The sequence below is a fragment of the Lithobates pipiens genome, unplaced genomic scaffold (assembly GCF_037356315.1).
Source record: "Lithobates pipiens isolate NorthernLeopardFrog02 unplaced genomic scaffold, aLitPip1_a1.2 Scaffold_10, whole genome shotgun sequence".
NCBI lineage: Eukaryota > Metazoa > Chordata > Amphibia > Anura > Ranidae > Lithobates > Lithobates pipiens.
In genome coordinates, this window is record NW_027507686.1 from 86,131,789 (window position 1) to 86,155,260 (window position 23,472).

The window sequence follows — 23,472 nt, forward strand, 5'->3', positions numbered from 1 at the left end:
TGGATGGCGCCCACTCTCCAATGCAGCCCTGTATGCTCCCGTCTTCTGTGTCTCAACTACAAGGAACGTCTGTGGGGAAAGTGCTCCCAAATCCAGCGTCTCAACCGCAGGGAACGTGCTCATGAGTCCAGCGTCTTAACCATGAGGAATGTGCATGCCGTCCATACAGCGAGTGATGTCACCTGTTGGTGCGCCCACCGCTACTGCGCAATTTTTGGCCCCATTATCAGCAATTTTTTTCTTTTGGCAATGTGCCAAAAACACAATTTTCGGCCGATATATTTCAGCATCCGAAATTTTGGTGCATCCCTACTTATTTTACTCACTGAACTGCAACTTAAAGAGGAAGTAAACCCTTCCAAACAACTTGGACCTATAGGTAAGCCTAGATTAAGGCTTACCTGTAGGTCCAAGCAATATCTCCTAAACCTATATGGTTTAGGAGATATTTGCCCGAAAATGGGCACCGCTGTCTACGGCGCATGCGCCGTAGACAGCGGCGCGCAGGCGCACTAAATGCGGCAAATCCAAGAATGGATTTGCCTAATTTGTCGACTCCCGTGCGCATGCGCGGGAGTGACGTCATCGCGGCTTCGCCGTATGGCAGCGGTGGAGCTGCGAGACGCGACTCCCGTGCGCATGCGCGGGAGTGACGTCATCGCGGCTGCGCCGCTGTGATTCGTCGGAGCTGCGAGACGCCACCAGCAACATGGATGCGGCGGACTACAGGGGACAGCGGCGACTTCGCTGGCTCCTGTGTCAGGTAAGTGACACATAATGAGCTACTATGCGATGCATAGTAGTCCATTATGCTTTACCTTTGCAGGGAAAAAAAGAGGAAGTAAACCCATCAGGGTTTACTTCCTCTTTAATTGATAGCATTTGTTTTATGTGTTTTTCAGGATTTTTGGTTGATATTCTGTCTCTATCATTTAAAATACATGATAAAAATTATAGAAATGTCATTGTAAGCGGGAAAACTTACAAAATCTGCAGGGGATCAAATAATTATTTTCCCCACTGTATGCCATTTCTTTCTGTCATTCATTAGGGTGGTTAAGGGTCCTTAGGACCTCAACTTTGCAAGTCTTAAAGAGGAAGTAAACCCTGATGAGTTTACTTCCTCTTTTATTCCCTGCAAAGGCAAAGCATATTGGACTACTATGCATCGCATAGTAGTCCATTATGTGTCACTTACCTGACACAGGAGCCAACGACGTCACCGCCTTCCCCTGTAGTCCGGCGCATCCATCTTCTCAGTGGGTCTCGCTGCTCCGCCGCGATGACGTCACTCCCGCGCATGCACACGGGAGCTGACACGCGCAGCATCTTCGTCGTTGACGGTGCCGCGCTCAGTTCGCCTGCGCGCCGCTGTCTATGGCCCATGCTCCGTAGACAGCGGTGCCTGTCTTTCGGCAAATATCTCCTAAACCGTGTAGGTTTAGGAGATATTTCTTGGACCTACAGGTAAGCCTTAATCTAGGCTTACCTGTAGGTCAAAGTGTGTTGTAAGGGTTTACAACCACTTTAAGAGAGATAATCAGTAGCTACTGCCCCTATTATCTCTTGTGGGTCTTCTGTTTCCAAGATAGTAACAATGTAAAAAATATCTGGAGTTACACCTTGTACATTCTTTCTGAACCTCTGCTAATTGGGTGCATCCCTAAAGTTCTGCTTCCCCTGGTAGGTATTAACATATATGCCATCTCCATCTGTCAATTCAATAGGATGGTTGAAGGTCCTTACGCCCTCAACCATGCAAGTAGGCTGCCCTGAGAGACATAATCAGCAGCTAGCATCCTTATAAACAACTTGCCCCCATTAATTCCTTTGCCAAAGAACACTCATTTTAACCATCAAGACGGTCATGCTTCACTTGCTGCTTAACTGTGCATTGTGGCAGTCCCTCAGTGGAAAACGTTTATGGATACTGTAAGACCATAAATTACTCTTTCCTCTTAGTGGCACTTGATTGTTGCCTTTTACTGCTCCTTACATTCTTAACCTGGATTTAAAATGCATATTTGCAGCTCCTCACCTCTCTGCTGCCAACCTGCAAGGATGGGCTATATGTAAGGATTGTACCCCCCCCCCCCCCATTTTGCTCTTGGTTTGTCCGAACTAACTTCCTATTACATACTGTGTTTATCTCCATGATTATAACATGTTTTTAACCCCCCTCACTTTTCTTACAATAGGGCAGGTTCTGATAGAGAGCTTAGCTGCCACCAGTGGCCCTTGACACCAAGAGATGGTGACTTCCCAGCTACAACTCCTATATTTTATAATCATAGGGATCAATCTCATCTTTGAATGTTGATGGCCTAAATTCCAACTAAAAAGACACTTGGCATTGCACAAGCTAAGGCATTCTTGAATTAACTACTTTTTTGTAAATGCTCCCACATGCAACACCAACACACTCAAGTCCTACCACTGGTAGAATAATTAGCTTTTAATTTTGCATGAACCATAGTTAAATGAATTGACAGACAGGATCCATCAATATAAGGATCAATAAATAATGTATTATATAAAAAAATACAAAAATTGCTTTACTGAAAACATTACACAAATCCTAATTACCATTACAGCAAAAAATCAAATACAGACTACCCTCCACCACCATTAACCGATTGTTGACCGTTCACCGTCAATTGATGGCGGCACAATGACACTCCTGCATGAATTGCCATAGCTGTATGGTGGGAGATTTATTGAGTATAGGGCGCCCGTGGCGTGACGTAAGAGCTCCAGACAGGTGGCCCCAATGGCCAACGGCTACTTGCTACTGCTACTGAGAAGGAGAGAATGGAGATCTGTCAATCTAAACAGACAGATCTCCATTCTGTCAGGGGTGAGGCGAGCAATTTGTTGTTTCTAATGCTTAGGAACAACGATCAGTCTCCTCACCCAGGCAGTCCCATCCCCCCAGTTAGAATCACTCCCTAGGTAACACAATTAACCCCTTGATCGCTCCCTAGTGTTAATCCCTTCCCTGCCACTGACCTTTATGAAGTAATCAGTGGCTATTTATAGCACTGATCCCTGTATGTCACTGGTTCCAAAATAGTGTCAAAAGTGTCCGATCTGTCTGCCGCAATGATAAAAATCGCAGATCGCCACCATTACTAGAAAAAAAATGCCATAAATCTATCCCCTATTTTGTAGAAGCTATAACTTTTGTGCAAACCAATGATTATACACTTATTGCGATTTTTTTCACCAAAAATATGTAGAAGAATACATTTCGGCCTAAACGGAGGAAGACTTTTTTTATATATATTTTTGGGGGATATTTATTATTGCAAAAAGTAAAAAATATTGTTTTTTTTTTTTCAAAATAGTTTTTTTTTGTTTATAGTGCAAAAGATAAAAAAATCACAAAGGTGATCAAATACCACCAAAAGAAAGCTCTATTTGTAGGGAAAAAAGGACCTAAATTTTACTTGGGTACAGCATCGCACAACAGCGCAATTGTCAGTTAAAGCGACGCCAGTGCCATATCGCATAAAATGGACCGGTCAGGAAGGGGGTAAATTCTTCCTTGGCTGAAATGGTTAAAAAGACAACATTTTCTTAGCAATTTTATAAACAGAGATGTCATTCACACATCCATCAACCCCATTCATTTAAGGCCGCGTACACACGGGCGGATTGTCTGCCCAACTTAGTCCGCTGAACCGTGTTTCAGCGGACAATCCGCTCGTGTGTGGGCTTCAGCGGACTTTTTCAGCGGACAGTCTGACGGACTTAGTCTTTCGGAATTTCCGTAATTTTGTCCGTCCAAACTTGGTTTCAGCGGACAGTCCGCTCGTGTGTAGGCAAGTTGGACGGACTAAGTATGGCGCATGCTCAGAAAGGATTTACACGCCGAAGGTTGCATTGCAGTGTATTGGACGTCGAATTTCTAGTCCCGTCGTACGTGCCGTACACGTCATCGCGCAAGCTTTCGGCGGACTGTCTGCTCATCGTGTGTGGTCAAGTCCGTTTATTCAAAAGTTGAACGGACTGTCTGTCGGATTGTCTGACGAACTTAGTTGGGCAGACAATCCGCCCGTGTGTACGTGGCCTAAGATTATGTAAAATTCAGTAGAAGTACGTTTTCCCATCTAAAAATCCCATCAGGTACAGTATATCACATGGAAAAATCACTATTATCCATTTTTTGATAATTCACATCATAGTAAAGCATCAGTATGGGATATTTGTCCCATGGAGTTGTAAAATGACAGTGCAATAGCCTAGTGGTAAAAAGAACGTCAATATAGTAATATAGGAAGACTATCATTAACTCCCTTGTCGCTTCTTTTGGCAATTCCTTTTGGATTTTTTAGTTCCCCTAAAGTTTTCCATCTTCCTTTGTGAGATGGTCCATTTCATTCATTTTCCAGTCTACTCTTTTTAAATCCTCAGAAACTATTTCTAGAAATTGATTTATTTTTGCTAAGAGGTGGCGTCTTTTTAGACTTAAAGTTTTACTAAACCCACAACTGTAAATTCTGTCTGTATATGCAGTAAAGCATGCTTGTGATACACACTGCGGAACCTAAGGGGTTACTCCTCCACAATGTGTAAAAAGGCTGTTTGATCCTGTCTTCTCTAATCCTCCCCTTCTTCCACAGTCCACAATCCATCTCCTGATAGTACAGAGCTTTGGGGGCACTCTGCACATGCTCAGTTTGGTGTATATTGCTAGAGAGTTTTTTCTTTTCCTTGGGAGGGTGCGTGTGTTCCGCACAGGGCCAAACAGCACTGTCCGAACAGAAAGTCAGGGGTCCTGCAGCCTCATAGGACAGTCAGAGTAAACTAAACTCATCCTATAAGCTTTAACCAGACACTCATAGAAGTTACACAAGTGCTATATACTGCTGATGGGAAAAGATATTTAACAATTTATATTTACTAATATAATTACATTTCCATGTTCTGTGTACTGTGGGAAACCAGATATAATGAATGCAGGATCCTGGGTTTAAAAACACTTTAATGGTAAAGTCTACCTTTCTAAGAACTAGGGTCTCTTCATCCTGATATACCGTATTTATCGGCGTATAACACACACTTTTTTCCCCTTAAAATCAAGGGAAAATCGTAGATGCACGTTATATGCCGCCCCCCTCCGATCTCCCGCTGATTCTAAAGACAGGAGTGAAGCCAAGATACAGAAAGCCGAGTATACTTTGGCTTGATGCGGCTCCTCTCGCAGTCCCGCCCACCTCCACTAATTGCGAGAGGAGCGAGCGCTGACAACATACAGAAAGCCAAGTGTACTTTGTGAGCAGACCTGAGTCTAGCTGAAGTACACTTGGCTTTCTGTATCTTGTCAGCACTCACTCCTCTCGCAATCAGTGGATGTGGGGAGGGACTGCGAGATGAGCCAAGACTAGCCGAAGTACACTTGGCTTTTTGTATGTTGTCGGCGCTCGCTCCTTTCCACTCAGTCAGTGCCAATTTTAAATCAGGGCAGTGCTGCAACTAGACTAACAATGTTGCAAAGGTGCTGGGCAAGGCTGCAAAGGCACTGGGCAAGGCTGCACTGGGCAAGGCTGCATTGATGGGCATTTAAATGTAAGTTTTTTTCCTTAAACTTCCCTCCTAAACTTGGGGTGCGTGTTATACGCCAATAAATATGGTAATTCTTCATCCAACTCTTCTTGGCTTTGTTATGTATGCTACTTGACTTACCATACTGTATTTTACATGCTGATTGGTTTGCACAGTGCCACAACTTATGTTAGCATGGTCATCATATACAGAAATGCAATTAGTGGCGTTGAAGATCTAACCAGTGAGACTGTATATAAAGACTAATCAGCAACTGACTTTTTGCCACTGGGTTATTGCACTGTAATTTTGCAACTTCATGAGATGAACATTGATGCATTACTGTAAACTGAATTATTAATTAATGGATAACAGTGATTACCCCATGTGACATGCCTGATGGAATTTTTAGATAGGAAAATGTACTTATACTTTCTACTTAATCTGAAAAGAGCACATACTCTCCTAGAAAAGACGCTGAAGGAAAAAAATGTATCTATCAAGCACTCCATGCCATCAAGGACATATTGGGTGTACTTCAATCACACCCTGAGCTAACAGCTCGAGCCTTTGGCAAATTTTATGCTGAACTCTATAATAAGCCCATCATCCTCCACAACCTGCCACCCATTGACCTTGTATGAATGCAATGCTATCTTGGCAATATCTAGTGGCATCCCTAAAATGTCAAGCTTAGCTCTACATTTCATCAATACACTCATTGGTGAGGATGAAATTACAGACCAATGTTACCCTTGAATGAAGCCCTGGGACTGGATGTTTTTTTCCCTATAAATACTATAAAGCATTCCTTCTGATCCTTCTCCCACATATGGCGAAACATTTTATTAGCTTCCTTAACAAAAATCCAGTACTATGGGTCATGCAAGTCTAATATATCGCACTTATCCAAAAGCCTGACAAGGATCACACTTTATGCTCCAATTATAGACCCATTGCCCTATTAAACTTTTACGTGAAAATCTCTTTAATACACAAGGACCAGGTAAGCTTTAGGTCATTTCAACATACAGGGGACAATACTAGAAAGATAACAGATCTAATAGGTTTAGCTAACCGGGAGAGAAGAGTAATGCTCCTTCTCAGTTTAGATGCTAAAATGACAAATCGACAGATTGAGTTGGCCCTTTCTATTCACCAGAAGGGGAAAAAAATGTACGCTCTTTGATCCAGTTTGTCATCTGATCAGTAACCACACCTTTGTCTGAACTAAATATTATAAACCATTTAAAATGGAAATGTGAGCTCTTAACTTATTGGGAGAAGTCGCCATATCACCTGGTTATATACTTACCTGGCGAACACATGTAATATTTGTTATCCACATATTGCTAGAACAACAAGTATCGATAGCTGATTTGGTGACCATTTTATAGGGATACTTTTTAATATTTTATTTTATTTTTACAGCCATTAGTAATGAGACTACTGTGCTATCACCCTACTGTACATCCTTTTTTCACCCTTTGGGCCACCATGCTTATTTGGAGTCTATACCAGATGGGCCTTAATTACGGTATTTTTGGCCAGCTTCCAATTACTAGTAAAATAAATAGATATTTTGTATATGGATGACATATAGCCATTCAGAAGACAGAAGCTGGAAACCTTGCACACCGGAGCCAAGCCGAGCCACTACACAAAGACCTTAAGCTGAAGCCATATCTTCATCTTTCTGTGTAGTGGCTGGGCTTTGGTGTACAGCGTTTCCACCTTCTGTCTATTATTTAGCTTCTGTTAGCAGGGATGAGCTTGTTTGAACACCAGCATGCGTTTTGTACTTTGGACTGAAGAGGAAGGCTTTGTAGTGTTAGAGCAGTGTTCCAAGTTCTTGTGGGGGGCACAATGGGTCACATATATTATCTAATTAATTCTTACAGTGACCATCCTCATGCCTAAAACCCTGTATTCTTTATTTAAGTGTTATTGCATAAAGTATTATTTATACCATGTATATGGGGATAAATGTGTAATGAATAGTTTGTTAGTATCACAAGTTTATATATATTGCAGATATTTACCTAAAAAACATGGGAGAAATCAAAGATCACTGGGGTACAGTGTTGCCTCCTCACACCTGTAAATCAGTAAATTGCCATACAACCATGTCGTAAATAGGTGCATTGCACGGCAATCATGAGTTTAAATCAGGGGGTGAGGCAAGGTATTGCATCTTCACCACCTGTCAAACACACTTGATTCCCTTTTCAGAGAAGAAGGTGTGTCTGCTGCAATTGTGAATGACCCCATATTTGCATTAGGCAGCAGCACCCTTAGCGCTCATTCACACAGTTGTAGGGTGGTAAAACCCTGCAGTTTAATTGTGGTTTTACCACCCCCAATCCCTACTTTCTTTAGCTGCTGAGGCAGCAGCAAAAAGGTATACATATCCAGCAGCAGCAGCATTTAAACCACCTGTTACTTTTGGTGCATGCTACCACCTGCCAATTGCAATCCATTCAAGTAAATGGGGCCACTGTACAAGAGCGCTGAACTGCATGCTACTATGAGGTCCAAGGGATTAAAGCAGGTGGTGAGAATTCAACACAACGCTGCCTGCTTTAACTCCTTGTTTGCTGTACAGCGCAAGGTTAAGGAGCATTTTCAGAGCAGCCTCATTCACTTGACTGGGTCATACTTGGCACTGCACCCTTGGTGTGGGTAAACCACAGCACAACAGTCTGAAAGCAGCCCTATACTATTAAGCCCAGTGTATTGCTTCACACTGATCTGAAGAGCTCTTCTTTCCTGCTGCTGGCACCACTCTCGAGTCCACTAGCCAGGATAAGTGGCTCTTGCTCCCTACTACAGCTCCAACTTTACAAGTAGTCTATCTGCACTGTACTCAGTCTGATGCTTTTGGATGGTGGGGTCGGCAAGCCCAGACCATGATCTACCAGTCACCTTGACTGCAAACTACGAGTTGCTGACCCCTGCTATACAGAATTAAAAAATAAGTCCAAATATGGCTGTTTTCTAAGACCAAACAAACTTACGGTTTAATATTAACAAGGTCCCTGAAGTGCTCTGATACATTGATTTTGCTCCACTTCTCAATGTTGTACTTATTGCTGGTCCAAGTCTTTTGAATTTTCCCAGGCTCCATTTCATTGTCCTCTTCATCTGAATAAGAGCTCTCAAGATTAATAAAAGAATGTCTGTCCTTTATTAACTGGACCTGATTGGTATAAAAATGTATAGATGGAGGTATATTATCTACACATATCAAGTTTACTCTACTTCAACTTCGCACATAAAACACAGTTCTTTTGAATAACTACAAAAGCATTTCAAATTCTATAAAATGCATGCAAACAAAAATAAAGGTAGGCCCAAAGTGAAATTTGCGAAACTGAAAAAAGGTATTTTTTGTACTTCGAAAATTATTTTCTCCACTATCCTACTGGGGAACATAATGCTCAGTTTTTTAATGTATGGGGATAGTTTCCACTTCTAGGAGGTTGGACACCAGCCAAATATAAGTGCCACAGATTTATCTAGTAACTATACCCCTGCATATCTGACCCAAAAGTATCAAAATCAGAGGATAACCAGAAGTGTAACAAAACCATCCACATAGTGTGGGATCCACTTTTATCACCATCCCAAGCTACCAGATGGAGAATCTTATCCCAAAAGGGTGCAACGCATGGGCATGTACCCCAAATGTGTGTCATGGTGCCCGGGGCCTGCAGGCATCTCTAGCATATGTCCAATACATTAGGATTACATTTATGTAGAATAGTAGGGCAGCGATACCAACTAGATTTAATGCGTTAATTCCGTTCTTGGGCACGAGATGAGATAGATCATTTAAACGCCAGTGTTTTGCCCCATTCCATATCATCTGGGTATACATTCATCTCCCTTTCCCTTTTTAAAAGGAATGGCTGTGAATTTGGATAAGAAATCTGAACCAGTATCTGATATATCTGGCATAGCGTGTGCTCTGGTCTGCCAGATCATCTTAGCATTTATATATTATGTGTGTATTTAAGGTTGATGTGACTTGGACCATTTGTTAGCGATTTTACAGTTTAATGGATATTAATCAAGCATTTTGAGAGGACATGTTGCAAAAATTATGTGGGTTCAGGCAGACCACTGCAGAAAGAGAAAAAATTGCTGTAATTCATATTTAAATGTAATAATTTATAACATAGAAAATCCTTACCGGAATGTCAATGGGAGGCATATTTATAAGCATGCACAAAGAATATGATGATCATCTTAAACAATTTCTATGAAAGACAGTTATTGAATTTCAAAAGGGACTGAAGTTGTTTCTAAAGCAACTGAAAATTTGAAAAACACATTTAAAAAAAAAAAGGGAGTTTGAAGTACACCAAAAGACTAAGGAACTAAATAAAAATCTGTATACAAACGAGTACAATACAGATATGCCTACATGACTAGTACAACATGAGAAGATGAATGGCTAAGCAAAGCTAGATCTGGAATTGTTTTTTCTGAGACATGGGTGGTGCTGGAGACTTGCAATGCATAAATATGTAATACCGACTACTGTAGGTTTTTTTGTGTACATGACAGGTTGGTTGCAAAAAAATAGGATTTTTAAAACAGCTTACCTGTAAAATCCTTTTCTTGGAGTACATCATAGGACACAGAGTCTCAAGTAATTACTTGGTGGGTTATAGGCCTACCTTTAGGTGTTGACACTGGTATAACCAATACAGGAAGTTGACTCCCCTATATAACCCCTCCTCCTTCCAGGAGTACCTCAGTTTTTGTAGCCAAGCAATATAAGCAATATACTCTCACCCCATAAAACAGAGGGGCGGGAGCTCTGTGTCCTATGATGTACTCCAAGAAAAGGATTTTACAGGTAAGCTGTTTTAAAAATCCTATTTTCTTTATCGTACATCATAAGATGCAGAGTCTCAAGTAATTACTTGGTGGGATGTCCCATAGCAATGCTACTTGAGGGGAGGGAGACACAACCCGTAGGGTAACCCCCAGACCTGAGGGCTTATACTGCTGCCTGCAGCACACTGCGCCCAAAGGCGATATCCTCATTCCATCTTACATCTACTTGATAAAATTTTGCAAATGTATGTACTGAAGACCAAGTTGCAGCCCTGCAGATCTGAGACATGGAGGCCTGGTGACGCACTGCCCAAGAAGCACCAACCGCTATGGTAGAGTGCGCCTTAACTTGAAAAGGGGGAATCTTTGCCTTTAAACCATAAGTTTGAATTATAACTTGCCGAATCCACTGCCCTTCTTAGGACCCTCTTAGGACCCTCTGGCAGAATGAATAAGACGTCAGTCTTACGAATCTGAGCAGTTGTCTTCAAATAGATTTTCACTGCTCTCACTACATCAAGACAATGTAGAGATTTTTCTTCCCTGGAACCTGGTCTGGGAAAAAACGAAGGCAGGACAATATCTTCATTCAGATGAAAGCCTGAAACTACCTTTGGCAAAAAGCCTGCATGAGGGCGTAACACCACTCTGTCCTCATGAATAACCAAATATGGCTCTTTACAATAAAGAGCAGCTAATTCTGACACCCTCCTTGCTGACGATATAGCAACTAAAAATACCAGCTTCCTTGCAGGGCTAGACTGGGACAAAAATTTGGCCCTGGACTTCATCCAGTCCGGCCCACTCCAATTTTGCAAACACGCACAAAAACAGTATGCTGCGCACTTGCACGAGAGTTACGTCATCACGGCCCGGCTAGACACAAAGCAGGAGTATGCAAACTCAGAAGCCGACAGCAGACTGCTGGTGATCTTTTATTTTCCAGCCCCCCCCCCCTCTACCCCCTGGTGTCCCCCTGTCACCTGCCTGAAGCCTGGCTCTGCATTGTATATTTTAAAATAAACAACTAATGCACACACCTATTTTTGATCAACCGCAGTAATGAGAAGCTGCCAACATCAAGGTTAACACAAACCCACAGATAAATTGAATATATAGCAAAGGATGTGATGCTAACCAAAATAACATAAAAAAAAATCCATTTGGTGCAAATAATGATTCAAATAATACAAAAAATCCAACATAGCTAAAAGTACATCAAACGTGTCAATTAATATTGAAATGTGCATAAAACAAATTTTTCAGCAAAAATTCATATAAAAACAATGCTTATAATTAAAACCATTTTATCCAAACTATGTCCTTGGTATTAAAGTGCAAAAAGAGTGCAAAAAAAGGGGGGGATTTTAATTATAAGTATGGTTTATATATGAATTTTTTGCTGAAAATATTTGTATGCACATTTTAATATTAATTGACAGTTTTGGTGTTTAGCTATGTTGGATTTTGCATATTATTTTAACCATTATTTTCACCAAATGGATTTTTATGTTATTTTATTTAGCACCACATCCTTTGCTATATATATATATATGTGTGTGTGTGTGTGTGTGTGTGTGTGTGTGTGTGTGTGTGTGTGTGTGTGTATATATATATACACACAGCCATATTCTATATACAGCTATATACAGTATATATATATATATATATGTATATATACATCTATACACACACACACACACACAGCTATATACAGCCATATGCTATATACAGTGTATATATATATAGCCATATTCTATATACAGCTATATATATATATATATATATATATATATATATATAATATATATTATATATATATATATATATATATATATATATACACACACATACAGCCATATGCTGTATTCAATGGCTGTGCTGGGCCGGCCGGTTACCTGGACGGCTTCCTGCAGCACCGCCATTCTCCAGCCTCCCTCGTCTGCTCCGGGGATTTCTCTGCCTGTCGGCTGCTCTCAGGACATCACACGGCGGCCCCTGCTCATTTAAACTCACAGCGTCCGTTACCGCGGGGGCCGCCGGAGATAGCCGAGTTTTGTTTGCTGAAGCTGAAGAGCTGTCAGAGAGGAGGGGGACGGGGGAAGCCGAGCGGTGGCAGTAAAGGACGACTGTGGGCCGGAGGTGGCCGAAGATGTGTGCAATGCCAGTGTTCTGGGAGCGCCGAGTGGGGGCGGAAAGAGCCGAAGTGCGCTCGGAAGTACAGCGGTGCTCAAATGAATGGCTGCGCGAGTAGCGCAGCCATTAATTTGGCACGCTGTCACTGAAACCGGCCCACTGAGCCATCGGCCCACCGGGAATCTCCCGGTAGTCCCGATGGCCAGTACATGCCTGCTTCCTTGTCAAAAGGACTAAAGGAATATGCTGTAATGGTTCAAATGGCTGTTTTTGTAACACCGACAAAACTAGATTCAAATCCCAAGGGCCTAAAGGAGATCTAACTGGCGGATTTATCCGCAGCACTCCTTGCATGAAACCCCGGACTAAAGAATGCGTAGCAAGCGGCCTTTGAAACAACAATGATAAGGCTGAGACTTGACCCTTAATAGTACTCAGGGCCAGCTTCATCTCTACGCCTAACTGTAGAAAGGCAAGAATTCTGCCTATAATATATCTCCAACGGTGCCAACCCTTGGATTCACACCAGGAAACATAAGCTTTCCAGACTCTATAATATATAGCTCTAGAAGCTGGCTTCCTAGCATTAATCAAAGTAGAGATAACTGACCTGGAAAGCCCACGTTTCTTCAGAATGCGGGTCTCAATAACCAAGCCGTTAAATTTTGCGTTTGCAAAGTAGGATGGAATATAGGCCCCTGCGATAGCAGGTCTGACCTTAGTGGAAGGGGCCAAGGACCCTCCACTGTCATCTTTATAATCTCCGCGAACCATGACCTTCTGGGCCATGCTGGTGCTATCAGAATTACCGACTTTCTTTCCAGCTTGATCCTGGAAAGAAGCCGAGGCAGCAACCGGATCGGGGGAAAAGCATAGATCAGTGAGAACTGATCCCAGGGGGTCACCAACGCATCTTTTCCGTACGCGAGTGGGTCCCTTGTCCTGGACACAAAGTTGACTAGCTTTGTGTTGAATCTGGACGCTAGAAGGTCTACGTCCAGAGTCCCCCATTTTTGGCAAACAGCTCGAAACACTTTGGGATGAAGAGACCATTCCCCCGGGAATAGCTGCTGGCGACTTAGAGATAGTCCACCTGCCAATTTTCTACCCCCGGAATGAAAACTGCTGATAGGCAGGGGACATTCTCTTCCGCCCAAGTTAGAATCTGGTTCTCCTCTCTCTGAGCTGGGAGACTTCTGGTGCCCCCTTGGTGATTGATATATGCCACGGCCGTGGCATTGTCAGATTGAATCCTGACAGGAAAATCCTTTAACCTGGAGGTCCAGGTCTTTAGGGACAGATATACTGCCCGAATCTCTAGGATGTTCATGGGTAAGGTACGCTCAGTTCCTGACCATCGTCCCTGGACAGTCGTTTTCTCTAGTACTGCTCCCCAGCCTGAAAGGCTGGCATCCATTGTCACTACCTTCCAGATAACTGGTCTGAAGGTTTTTCCCTTCAGCAAGTTCCGGGATAGTAATCACCAACTGAGGCTCTGGGACACTCTTGGGGACAGCTGCATTGGCAAATCCAAAGTTTAATTCGTCTTGTTCCAAGCAGACAGGATACTGCTTTGAAACAGTCTCGAATGGAATTGGGCATAGGGAACTGCTTCGAATGAAGCTACCATCTTCCCTAACAATCTCATACAAAAGCGAATTGAAGGATTTTTTCTTGACCTGATAATTCTCACTAGCTCCTGTATGGAACTGATCTTTGCCGGAGGCAAGAACACCCTCTTCTGGGCTGTATCTATGATCATGCCTAGATACTCCAGCCTCTTTAGTGGCTTCAAGGAGGACTTTTTTAGGTTGAGAATCCAACCCAAACTTTCCAGGTAGCTGCTTGAAACGGCTACACCCCGTCTTAAGTGAGCCACTGACTGGTCCATTAACAATAGATCGTCTAAGTAGGCCAGGACAGTTATGCCCTGTGCCCTTAACCTGGCTAGAGGTAGGGCAAGTACTTTTGTGAATACCCGAGGTGCTGTAGCAAGGCCAAAGGGCAGGGCTACAAACTGAAAATGCTTATTTTCTACCTCGAAACGCAGAAACCTCTGGTGAAGAGGGAATATAGGGACATGCAGATATGCATCTCTGAGGTCGATGCATGCCAGAAGTTCCCCTCCTTGTAGGATAGATAGGACTAACTTGATTGATTCCATGCGAAAGGAGTGGATCCTCAGGAACGGATTTAGATTCCGTAGATCTAGAATTGGTCTGATATCTCCATTCGGCTTCGGCACCATAAATAGGTTTGAGTAAAAACCCAAACCCTGCTTTTTTATTTGGGGATCTGCATGATCACCCCTTGAGCCAATAATTGGTCCAACGCTTGCAACAGGGATTGCTTTTTTGGCTGGATCCCTTGGAACGATTGATCTGAGAAAACGGGCCAGTGGAAACTCTCAAATTCTAGCTTCTATCCTAGAGATACAGTGGAGAGGGTCCACCTGTCCTGAATTTCCCTCTGCCAGACTTCTGAGAACTTCAGAAGTCTTCTCCCCACCTTGGTGAGGGGGGATGCCTCTTCATGATGAGGCCTTGGTATTCTGTTTTGCAGACTTGCGGCCCCAGGTCCTCCTCTGTGCCTGGGTGTGACCCTGAGATGTTCCTGTGAGGTCCGACGGCAAAGGCCGTCGCCCCTTCCTAGAGGAGGATGCCCTTGGCGCTGGGGAAAAAGTCAGTTTAAACGAAGGACGTTTATATTTTCTTTTGACTGGTAAAAGAGTATTCTTTCCGCTGGAAATAGTCTAAATGTATTTATCTAAGCTATCTCCAAAAAGGAGTTCTCCCTTAAAGGGGAACCCAGTTAGAAGATTTTTACAAGGCGTTTCAGCTGACCAACCCTTTAACCAAAGGGTCCTTTGCATGTGTACAAGTACAAGCACCAGACGTGATGCCTGGTGAATAGAGTGCTTTATAGCATCTATGGCAAAGCATAATGCTTTAGGTAGCTCGGCCAACTCCTGAGCTTGTTGTGCAGGGAGCTCTTTGAGGGCATCTGTAAACTGGTCCTTTAAGGATTGACAGATGCCTATGGCTGCTATCGCAGGCTGAGTTACGGTCCCTGCTAAGGAAAGAGGTTTTTAACAGACCTTCCAACTTTTTATCTGTTGGATCCTTAAGCATATGTGCATTGTCCACTGGACAAGTTACATTTTTATTCACATTGGAAATCGCAGCGTCTACTGCTGGAATCTTCCACCTTTTAGTGAATTTTTCCTCCATAGGATAGAGATTAGAGAATCTTTTAGGAGGGGAGAAATGCTTATCCGGATGATCCCATTCGGAATAAATAAGCTTTTCAAGTAATGCATGTACTGGAAACGCATGTGAAGGCTGAAAACGTTTTAAGGATCCTAAAGCGGATACTGGACCTTAAGCTGCATCCATTAGGGGTAACATGAAAGTAGAGCGAACCATCTCTGTAAGGCTCTGTACTTCAGTTTGTGAAGGTGAATTTCCAAGTACTGTTTCCTCTGCAGAGGAATAACCGGCTTGTTTTTCTTCCCGATCATCTGCGGGAAAGACCTCGTCATGTCCCCATAGTTCTTTAGGACCCTCCACTGACTGTAAACAGTCTAAGGGGATCTAGGATGTTTCCTATCCACCTGGATGGATGATGCGATTAAAGTCGCTAATCTTCCTTCTAAGCCCTGCAGGGCAGAGGGAAGTGCTTCTTCACTCACATAAACAGGGGCTGAAGTGTGTGAAGCAGTTGCACCACCGCTAGCTTCCAATGACTCACCCTGGCTTGCCATGTCTGATCTCTCTGAAGAGGAAGACAGTATGGAGGCATGACTGGGGTTCCCAGCACCTGAGGGTGACACCTTAGGTACCTTTACGGTAGGTCTGGAAGACATAATGCTAAGTACAAAAGCAGAGTCACACACAATATTATCTGCTAAATAATTCTAGCCAAACAATGCATGCCAACAGTTCTTTTCCTGTACTGGAAATGCCTGCTTTACACCCTTATGTACCCCGCGCTAAATGTCTCTTAGTATAACAGACTCCTCTCCTTAGTGAACTCTTGCTGCGAAGGCTGAGTTTTCTTGTAGCAGAGAGTGCTTTAATGTGTGAGCCTCAGGTGGACCTGATTGGCGTCCGCAGCACTTCCCCCTCAGCAATCAACGCTGTATGGATAGACACCGTGTCTCATACCTAGCGTCATGTGACCTACAGCCACGCCCCTCTGCGTCCTCCAGCAACCCACCATTCAGTTTCAATATGCTTAGCTCGTCTGTATTATGCAGACCTGAAGGGAGAGGGAACCCATGCTGCTTTGAAAACAACTGTCGGTTTATGCCGCTCCACAGCAGGCTAGGATATCTACCATAACTGTAATATATATTAAAAAAGACGCCAAACAACTCCTAAAGGAGGAGAGGGGGAGGGAAAGGGGGGTTCTGTCAGCATGCTGCTAAACTCGTTTTAATGATTATGGGAACTTTTCCCCTTAGCTGCTAAGTAGCTGATAACCATTCAGCCTGCTAATTCCCTTAGGAAAGTAAGAACCCCCTCTGCTGGACAACATATATACTGAGACAGCGCTGTTCTATGGCATTTAAGGCATATAAAGGTTTTCTCTTTTTTCTTTTGAAAGAAAAAAAAAAAAAAAAAATTTGCATAACCTTTTTTTTTTTTTGTTTTGTTTTTACCTTATCCTTGCTGCAGGATACTGCTGAAACAGCAGATCCAAACTTCACCCATCACGGCGGGCAGGGCAGGACTTAGGGTGCTGGGGGCCCCTGGGCTTGAGTCACTTTCGGGCCCTACCTTCTATATTAATTTGTCGCCATCTGGTGCCGTAACAATATAATCGATCCAATCGTTATTTGAAGTGCCAAGCTACTTTTAAAAGGTGACTGGTACCATAGACAGCGTAAAATGCTAAAAAAAAGTAATAATCGATTACCGATTGAAGCTTGAAAAGCTTTTTTCCAATAAATAAATAATGATGAAAAAAGTTCAAAGTGATCAAGTGTTTATTGCAATGCACAAATGTCTTGGTCAGAATGAGAACATAAAACACTTATTTACCTGGAAAAAATATTGAAAAACTTGAATCAACTACCTTGTAAGGTTGCAATCATAACAAATCAATTGCAAGAATATAACAAAATAACATTGAACTTATATGTGGCACTGGGGACAGATGGCACTGAGGACAGGTGGCACTTATACATGGCAGTGGCACTGGGGACAGGTGGCACTGATGACGGATGGCACTTAAACGTGGCACTGGGGACAGATGGCACTGATGACAGATGGCACTTATATGTGGCACTGGGGACAGGTGGCATTGGGGAAAGATGGCACTTATACGTGGCACTGGGGACAGGTGGCACTGATGAAAGATGGCACTTATACGTGGCACTGGGGACAGATGGCACTGATGACGGATGGCACTTATATGTGGCACTGGGGACAGGTGGCATTGGGGACAGATGGCACTTATATGTGGCACTGGGGACAGGTGGCATTGGGGACAGATGGCACTGATGACAGATGGCACTTATATGTGGCACTGGGGACAGGTGGCATTGGGGACAGATGGCACTTATACGTGGCACTGGGGACAGGTGGCACTGATGAAAGATGGCACTTATACGTGGCACTGGGGACAGGTGGCACTGATGACAGATGGCACTTATACGTGGCACTGGGGACAGGTTGCACTGATGACAGATGGCACTAAGTACAGATGGCACTTATACGTGGCACTGGGGACAGGTGGCACTGGGGACAGATGGCACTGGGGACAGGTGGCACTGGGGACAGATGGGACAGATGGCACTGGGGACAGGTGGCACTTATACATGGCAGTGGCACTGGGGACAGGTGGCACTGATGACAGATGGCACTAAGTACAGATGGCACTTATATGTGGCACTGGGGACAGGTGGCACTGGGGACAGATGGCACTGGGGACAGGTGGGACAGATGGCACTGGGGACAGGTGGCACTTATACATGGCAGTGGCACTGGGGACAGGTGGCACTGATGACAGATGGCACTAAGTACAGATGGCACTTATACGTGGCACTGGGGACAGGTGGCACTGGGGACAGATGGCACTGGGGACAGGTGGCACTGGGGACAGATGGGACAGATGGCACTGGGGACAGGTGGCACTTATACATGGCAGTGGCACTGGGGACAGGTGGCACTGATGACAGATGGCACTAAGTACAGATGGCACTTATATGTGGCACTGGGGACAGGTGGCACTGGGGACAGATGGCACTGGGGACAGGTGGCACTGGGGACAGATGGGACAGATGGCACTGGGGACAGGTGGCACTGGGGACAGATGGCACTGGGGACAGATGGGACAGGTGGCACTGGGGACAGATGGGACAGGTGGCACTGGGGACAGATGGGACAGGTGGCACTGGGGACAGATGGGACAGGTGGCACTGGGGACAGATGGGACAGGTGGCACTGGGGACAGCACTTTACACTGTTTTTTTTTATTTCTTTTACTCACAGTGAAATGCACGTCGCTCTCCCTCCTCACAGGCTGTCTCTGTGAGGGGGAGAGCCGGCGATGAGAGATGATCTCATGATATCATCTCTCATTGCCATTGGACACTCAGATCAGTGCTAAATGGCCGCTGTGATTGGCCATTTAGCATGATCTGTGATTGGCTGTTTGGCTGTGTCCAAGGGACACTGCCGAGTCGACACAGTACTTCCCCGATGCGCGCCCGCGGTACGCATCAGGGGAAGTAAACGAGAGGAGGACGTCCAGGGACGTTATAGCGCGGACGCCTCGTGTATGGGCTGGCGGGGCTCGCGGGGCCCCCTATTGGACGGGGCCCATGGGCTTGAGCCCCGTCAAGCCCTATTGAAAGTCCGGCCCTGACGGCGGGCTGCGTTAACACACGCTCCGAGACTGGTGCCCTTATAAAAGGGGTTCCGCTCCTTTGGGCCTTGTATAGCACCCCTCAGGACAGCTTTAGGAAATGTAGCAAGACCAAAAAGCGTCCTGGTTCCTAGGGTCCAGCTCTCAAAGAGAAGCATTACAGGCAACACCTCGTTCTTGCATCGAGGTCCAGGTACCATCCTATGGCCTCAGTGGCGAGGATGGATCTGATTGTGGAGGTTTCTTTAAATCCAGCATGGATCCCTCCTGGAGCTCCTTAGAGCACATCTTCATTTGTGATCAACACCTTTAGACACTGGCAAAAAAAAACGGAGGTACTCCTGGAAGGAGGAGGGGTTATATAGGGGAGTCAACTTCCTGTATTGGTTATACCAGTGTCAACACCTGAAGGTAGGCCTATAACCCACCAAGTAATTACTTGAGACTCTGTGTCCTATGATGTACGATAAAGAAAGTACTATTCAGCAATCCAATATTTTAACTGCAGTCTTGTGTCTAAAGCTAGAATCCCTGCCCTGATAGAACCTTAGGAGAGAAAGTGAATTTAATAATGGAAATGCAGAATGAAAATTAGTCAGTTGATGTTTTTGCGTGGTTAATAAAATTACCCACCTCGTGATCTCGTTGAGTCTTAGTGAGTCGTATTTGCTTCAGCATCTTAGAGCGCTGTTCCATCATTAGAGTCCTCTCATAAGTGTAAGCAGAGATGTCACTGTTGTGCTACAAAGATATACTGTGTCTTTATAGCAGCTTTGCAAAATGTATGTCAAAATGCATTTTCTTAAAGGCTAAGTTTATCTTTGGAACATGTTACACCTGTATTTAGGGTGTAACACGTAACATTTTCCATTACGCATAATACCACCCCCTCATCCCTGACCTGCATGTGCTGTGACTTTTCAAAGAGTGGCTGTGGGGTCTCTGTCTGCACAACCACATCATTTATTCACAGAAATCAAGTCCCATCTGTCCCCTTGTCTGATGTGCACCATTGTAGTCCATTCACTTTTCCTGCAGCTCTGAAACAGAGTCCGTATAGAGGTACAGGCTCTGAGCTGGAGGAAGAGTCTGTAAGGAACTGGACATTGCTCCCACGATCCACTGGTTGTGGGTGCAATACTCTGCAGGTGTCTGCGAAAAAAATAATAAATGCACATTTTTTTCCTGCAAAAAAATGTGCATTTTATTTTTTTCAAAATGAACTACCGTAATCCTTAAAAAAATCTATTTTAGTTTTGGGTCATGTTTTCTTGATTTCATTTGTTTTAATCTGTTTTATGATTTTTTTTATATTTATATAAAATATTTATTTTACAAATAAACATTTAATACTGGGTGCCTCCTTGACACATTTTTTGCAGAGCAATCAGGACTTTCCAAATACAGTACAGCTGCAACTGTCCCTTTGTGTCCTTGAATGAATGAAATTGCATTTGGCTGCATATCAAAACGATAGGGAGATAGAAAGTAATAGTCATCCCTCTGTTGATATAGTTCTGTAATCACTGTTAGGTTATCACTTGACATAGTTCCACGGTATATGAAACGTGTTCTCATGCAAGTCTATAAGACTGCATTCTCTTGATTCATGACATTGTTAACAATGATAAATATCTACCCACAATATGCATTTAATATTGTATATATGCAGCAACAATACACACTATATATAAAACATTTTTTAAAATCAAATGTTAAAGTTGCATATACATATGTAAGTGCCATCTCTCACCATTTCAACTACTTCCACCTCAGCTTCAATTCTCAAATGATAAAGGAAAGTTGCAAGGTCTTTCTTCATTTGGATGCTGTTGTCTTCCATTTGCGCTACAGTAAATATTCTCATTTTGCACTTTTTCCAAACCTACCGTATATATAAAAGGGGGAATAAAAGCATAAACAAGATATAATTCTTTACCTGATTGTCATATTTTACCAGTGAAAAGATTAATTTGTCAAAAATAAAAATGATATGGTCAGTGATCATTTAAAAAGAGAATCTGTATTTTATTTTTTATTCTTTTCTTATAAATATAATATTCATTTTCCCACGGGATTTACAGTATTTCACAAAAGTGAGTACATCCCTCACATTTTTGTAAATATTTTATTATATCTTTTCACGTGACAACACTGAAGAAATTACACTTTACTACAGTGTAAAGTAGTGAGTGTACAGCTTGTACAACAGTGTAAATTTTCTTTACTCAACACACAGCCATTAATGTCTAAACCACTGGCAACAAAAGTGAGTACACCCCTAAGTGAAAATTGGGCTCAAAGTGTCAATATTTTGCATGGCCACTATTATTTTCCAGTACCCCCTTAACCCTCTTGGGCATGGAGTTCACCAGAGCTTCACAGGTTGCCACTGGAGTCCTCTTCCACTCCTCCATGATGACATCACAAAGCTGGTAGATGTTAGGGACCTTCCGCTCCTCCACCTTCCATTTGAGGATGCCCCACAGCTGCTCAATAGGGTTTAGGTTTGGAGACATGCTTAGCCAGTCCATCACCTTTACCTTCAGCGGTCGTCTTGGAGGTGTGTTTGGGGTCTTTATCGTGTTGGAATACTGGCCTACGGCCCAGTCTCCAAAGGGAGGAGATCATGTTCGGCATCAGTATGTCACAGTACATGTTAGCATTCATGGTTCCCTCAATGAACTGTAGCTTCACCAGTGTCAGCAGCACTCATGCAACCCCAGACCATGACACTTCCACCACCGTGCTTGACTGTAGGCAAGACACACTTGTCTTTGTACACCTCGCCTGGTTGGTGCTACACGTTTGACACCATCTGAACCGCTTTAAATAGTATTGGTCCCAGGACAGAACCCTAGGGGACCCCGCTTTCCACACTGGACCATTCGGATTACACCCCATTTATAACGACCCTCTGAATTTGCCCCTGTAGCCACTTTTCAATCCATGTACTCACCCTATGGTCCATTCCAACGGACCTTACTTTGTACAGTAAATGTTTATGGGGTACTGTATAAAATGCCTTTGCAAAATCCAGATACACCACGTCTATGGGCCTTCCTTTATCTAGATGGCAGCTCACCTCCTCAAAGAAAGTTAATAGATTGGTTTGGCAAGAATGATTCTTCATTAATCCATGCTGATTACTGCCAATTTTACCATCGTCATTACTAAAATCTTGTATATAGTCGCTTATCATCCCCTCCAAGAGCTTGCATACCAATTCTCAGTGATGTATCTTCGCCCTTTTTTTTTTTAAATATTGGTGCTACATTGGCTTTTCTCTAATCTGCTGGCATCATTCCAGTCAGACTGTTCATATAAATTAGGAGCAATGGTCTGGCAATTACTTGACTGAGTTCCTTAAGGACCCTCGGGTGCAAGTCATCTGGTCCCGGTGACAAATTAATGTTGAGTTTTTCAAGTTTATTTTTAATTTTATCCACTGTTAGCCATGAGGGTACTTCCTGTGACGTGTCAGAAGGATAAACATTGCAGTTTTACTGAAGCCATCCCATTTCCCTAGTGAAGACTGAAGAGAAGAATGAATGCAATACCTTTGCCATCTCTCCATTCTTAGTAACAAGATTCCCTTCATCATTCTTTATGGGGCCAATATGGTCTGTCCACCCTCTCTTACTATTTATATACTTAAAGAATTTCTTGGGATTTTTTTTTACTCTCCTCCGCTATTTGCATTTGTTGTTCTTTCTTAGCCACCCTGATTGCACCCTTACATTTCTTGTTGCGGTCTTTGTAAGGTTGGAATGCTGGTAATGTTCCCTCAGCCTTGTATTTTTTGAAGGCCTTCTCTTCTTTTTTTCGGTTTTGTTCTGTGGACACCCTCTCAATTACGCACATAGATCTCTCCATTTCTGTTTAGCCACCTCAATACAGGACACTTTCACCTGCTCTTCGCCTAGGCAATTTTTAAATTTTCAGCACTGTTACATTTTGAATGACAATTCCTCCATAGTCATGCAACAATGTACCCAAATTACACTTTTATCATTTGTTGAGACAGATAGAGCTTTTTTTTTGGTGGCATTTAATAATCACAGTTTT

General features: G+C 43.3%; 1 protein-coding gene across 1 annotated transcript in view; it reads right to left on the reverse strand.

Annotated features, from left to right (window-relative positions):
- The window catches only part of SLC12A4 (solute carrier family 12 member 4), a 435,256-nt gene that overhangs the window by 48,405 nt on the left and 363,379 nt on the right, over positions 1–23,472 (reverse strand). Inside the window, exons 20-22 of the mRNA XM_077456642.1 lie at positions 21,158–21,289; positions 20,038–20,145; positions 8,565–8,746 (exon numbers count right to left, since the gene is read on the reverse strand). Coding sequence (XP_077312768.1) covers positions 8,565–8,746; positions 20,038–20,145; positions 21,158–21,289 — 422 coding nt within the window. The remainder of the gene's footprint in view (positions 1–8,564; positions 8,747–20,037; positions 20,146–21,157; positions 21,290–23,472) is intronic.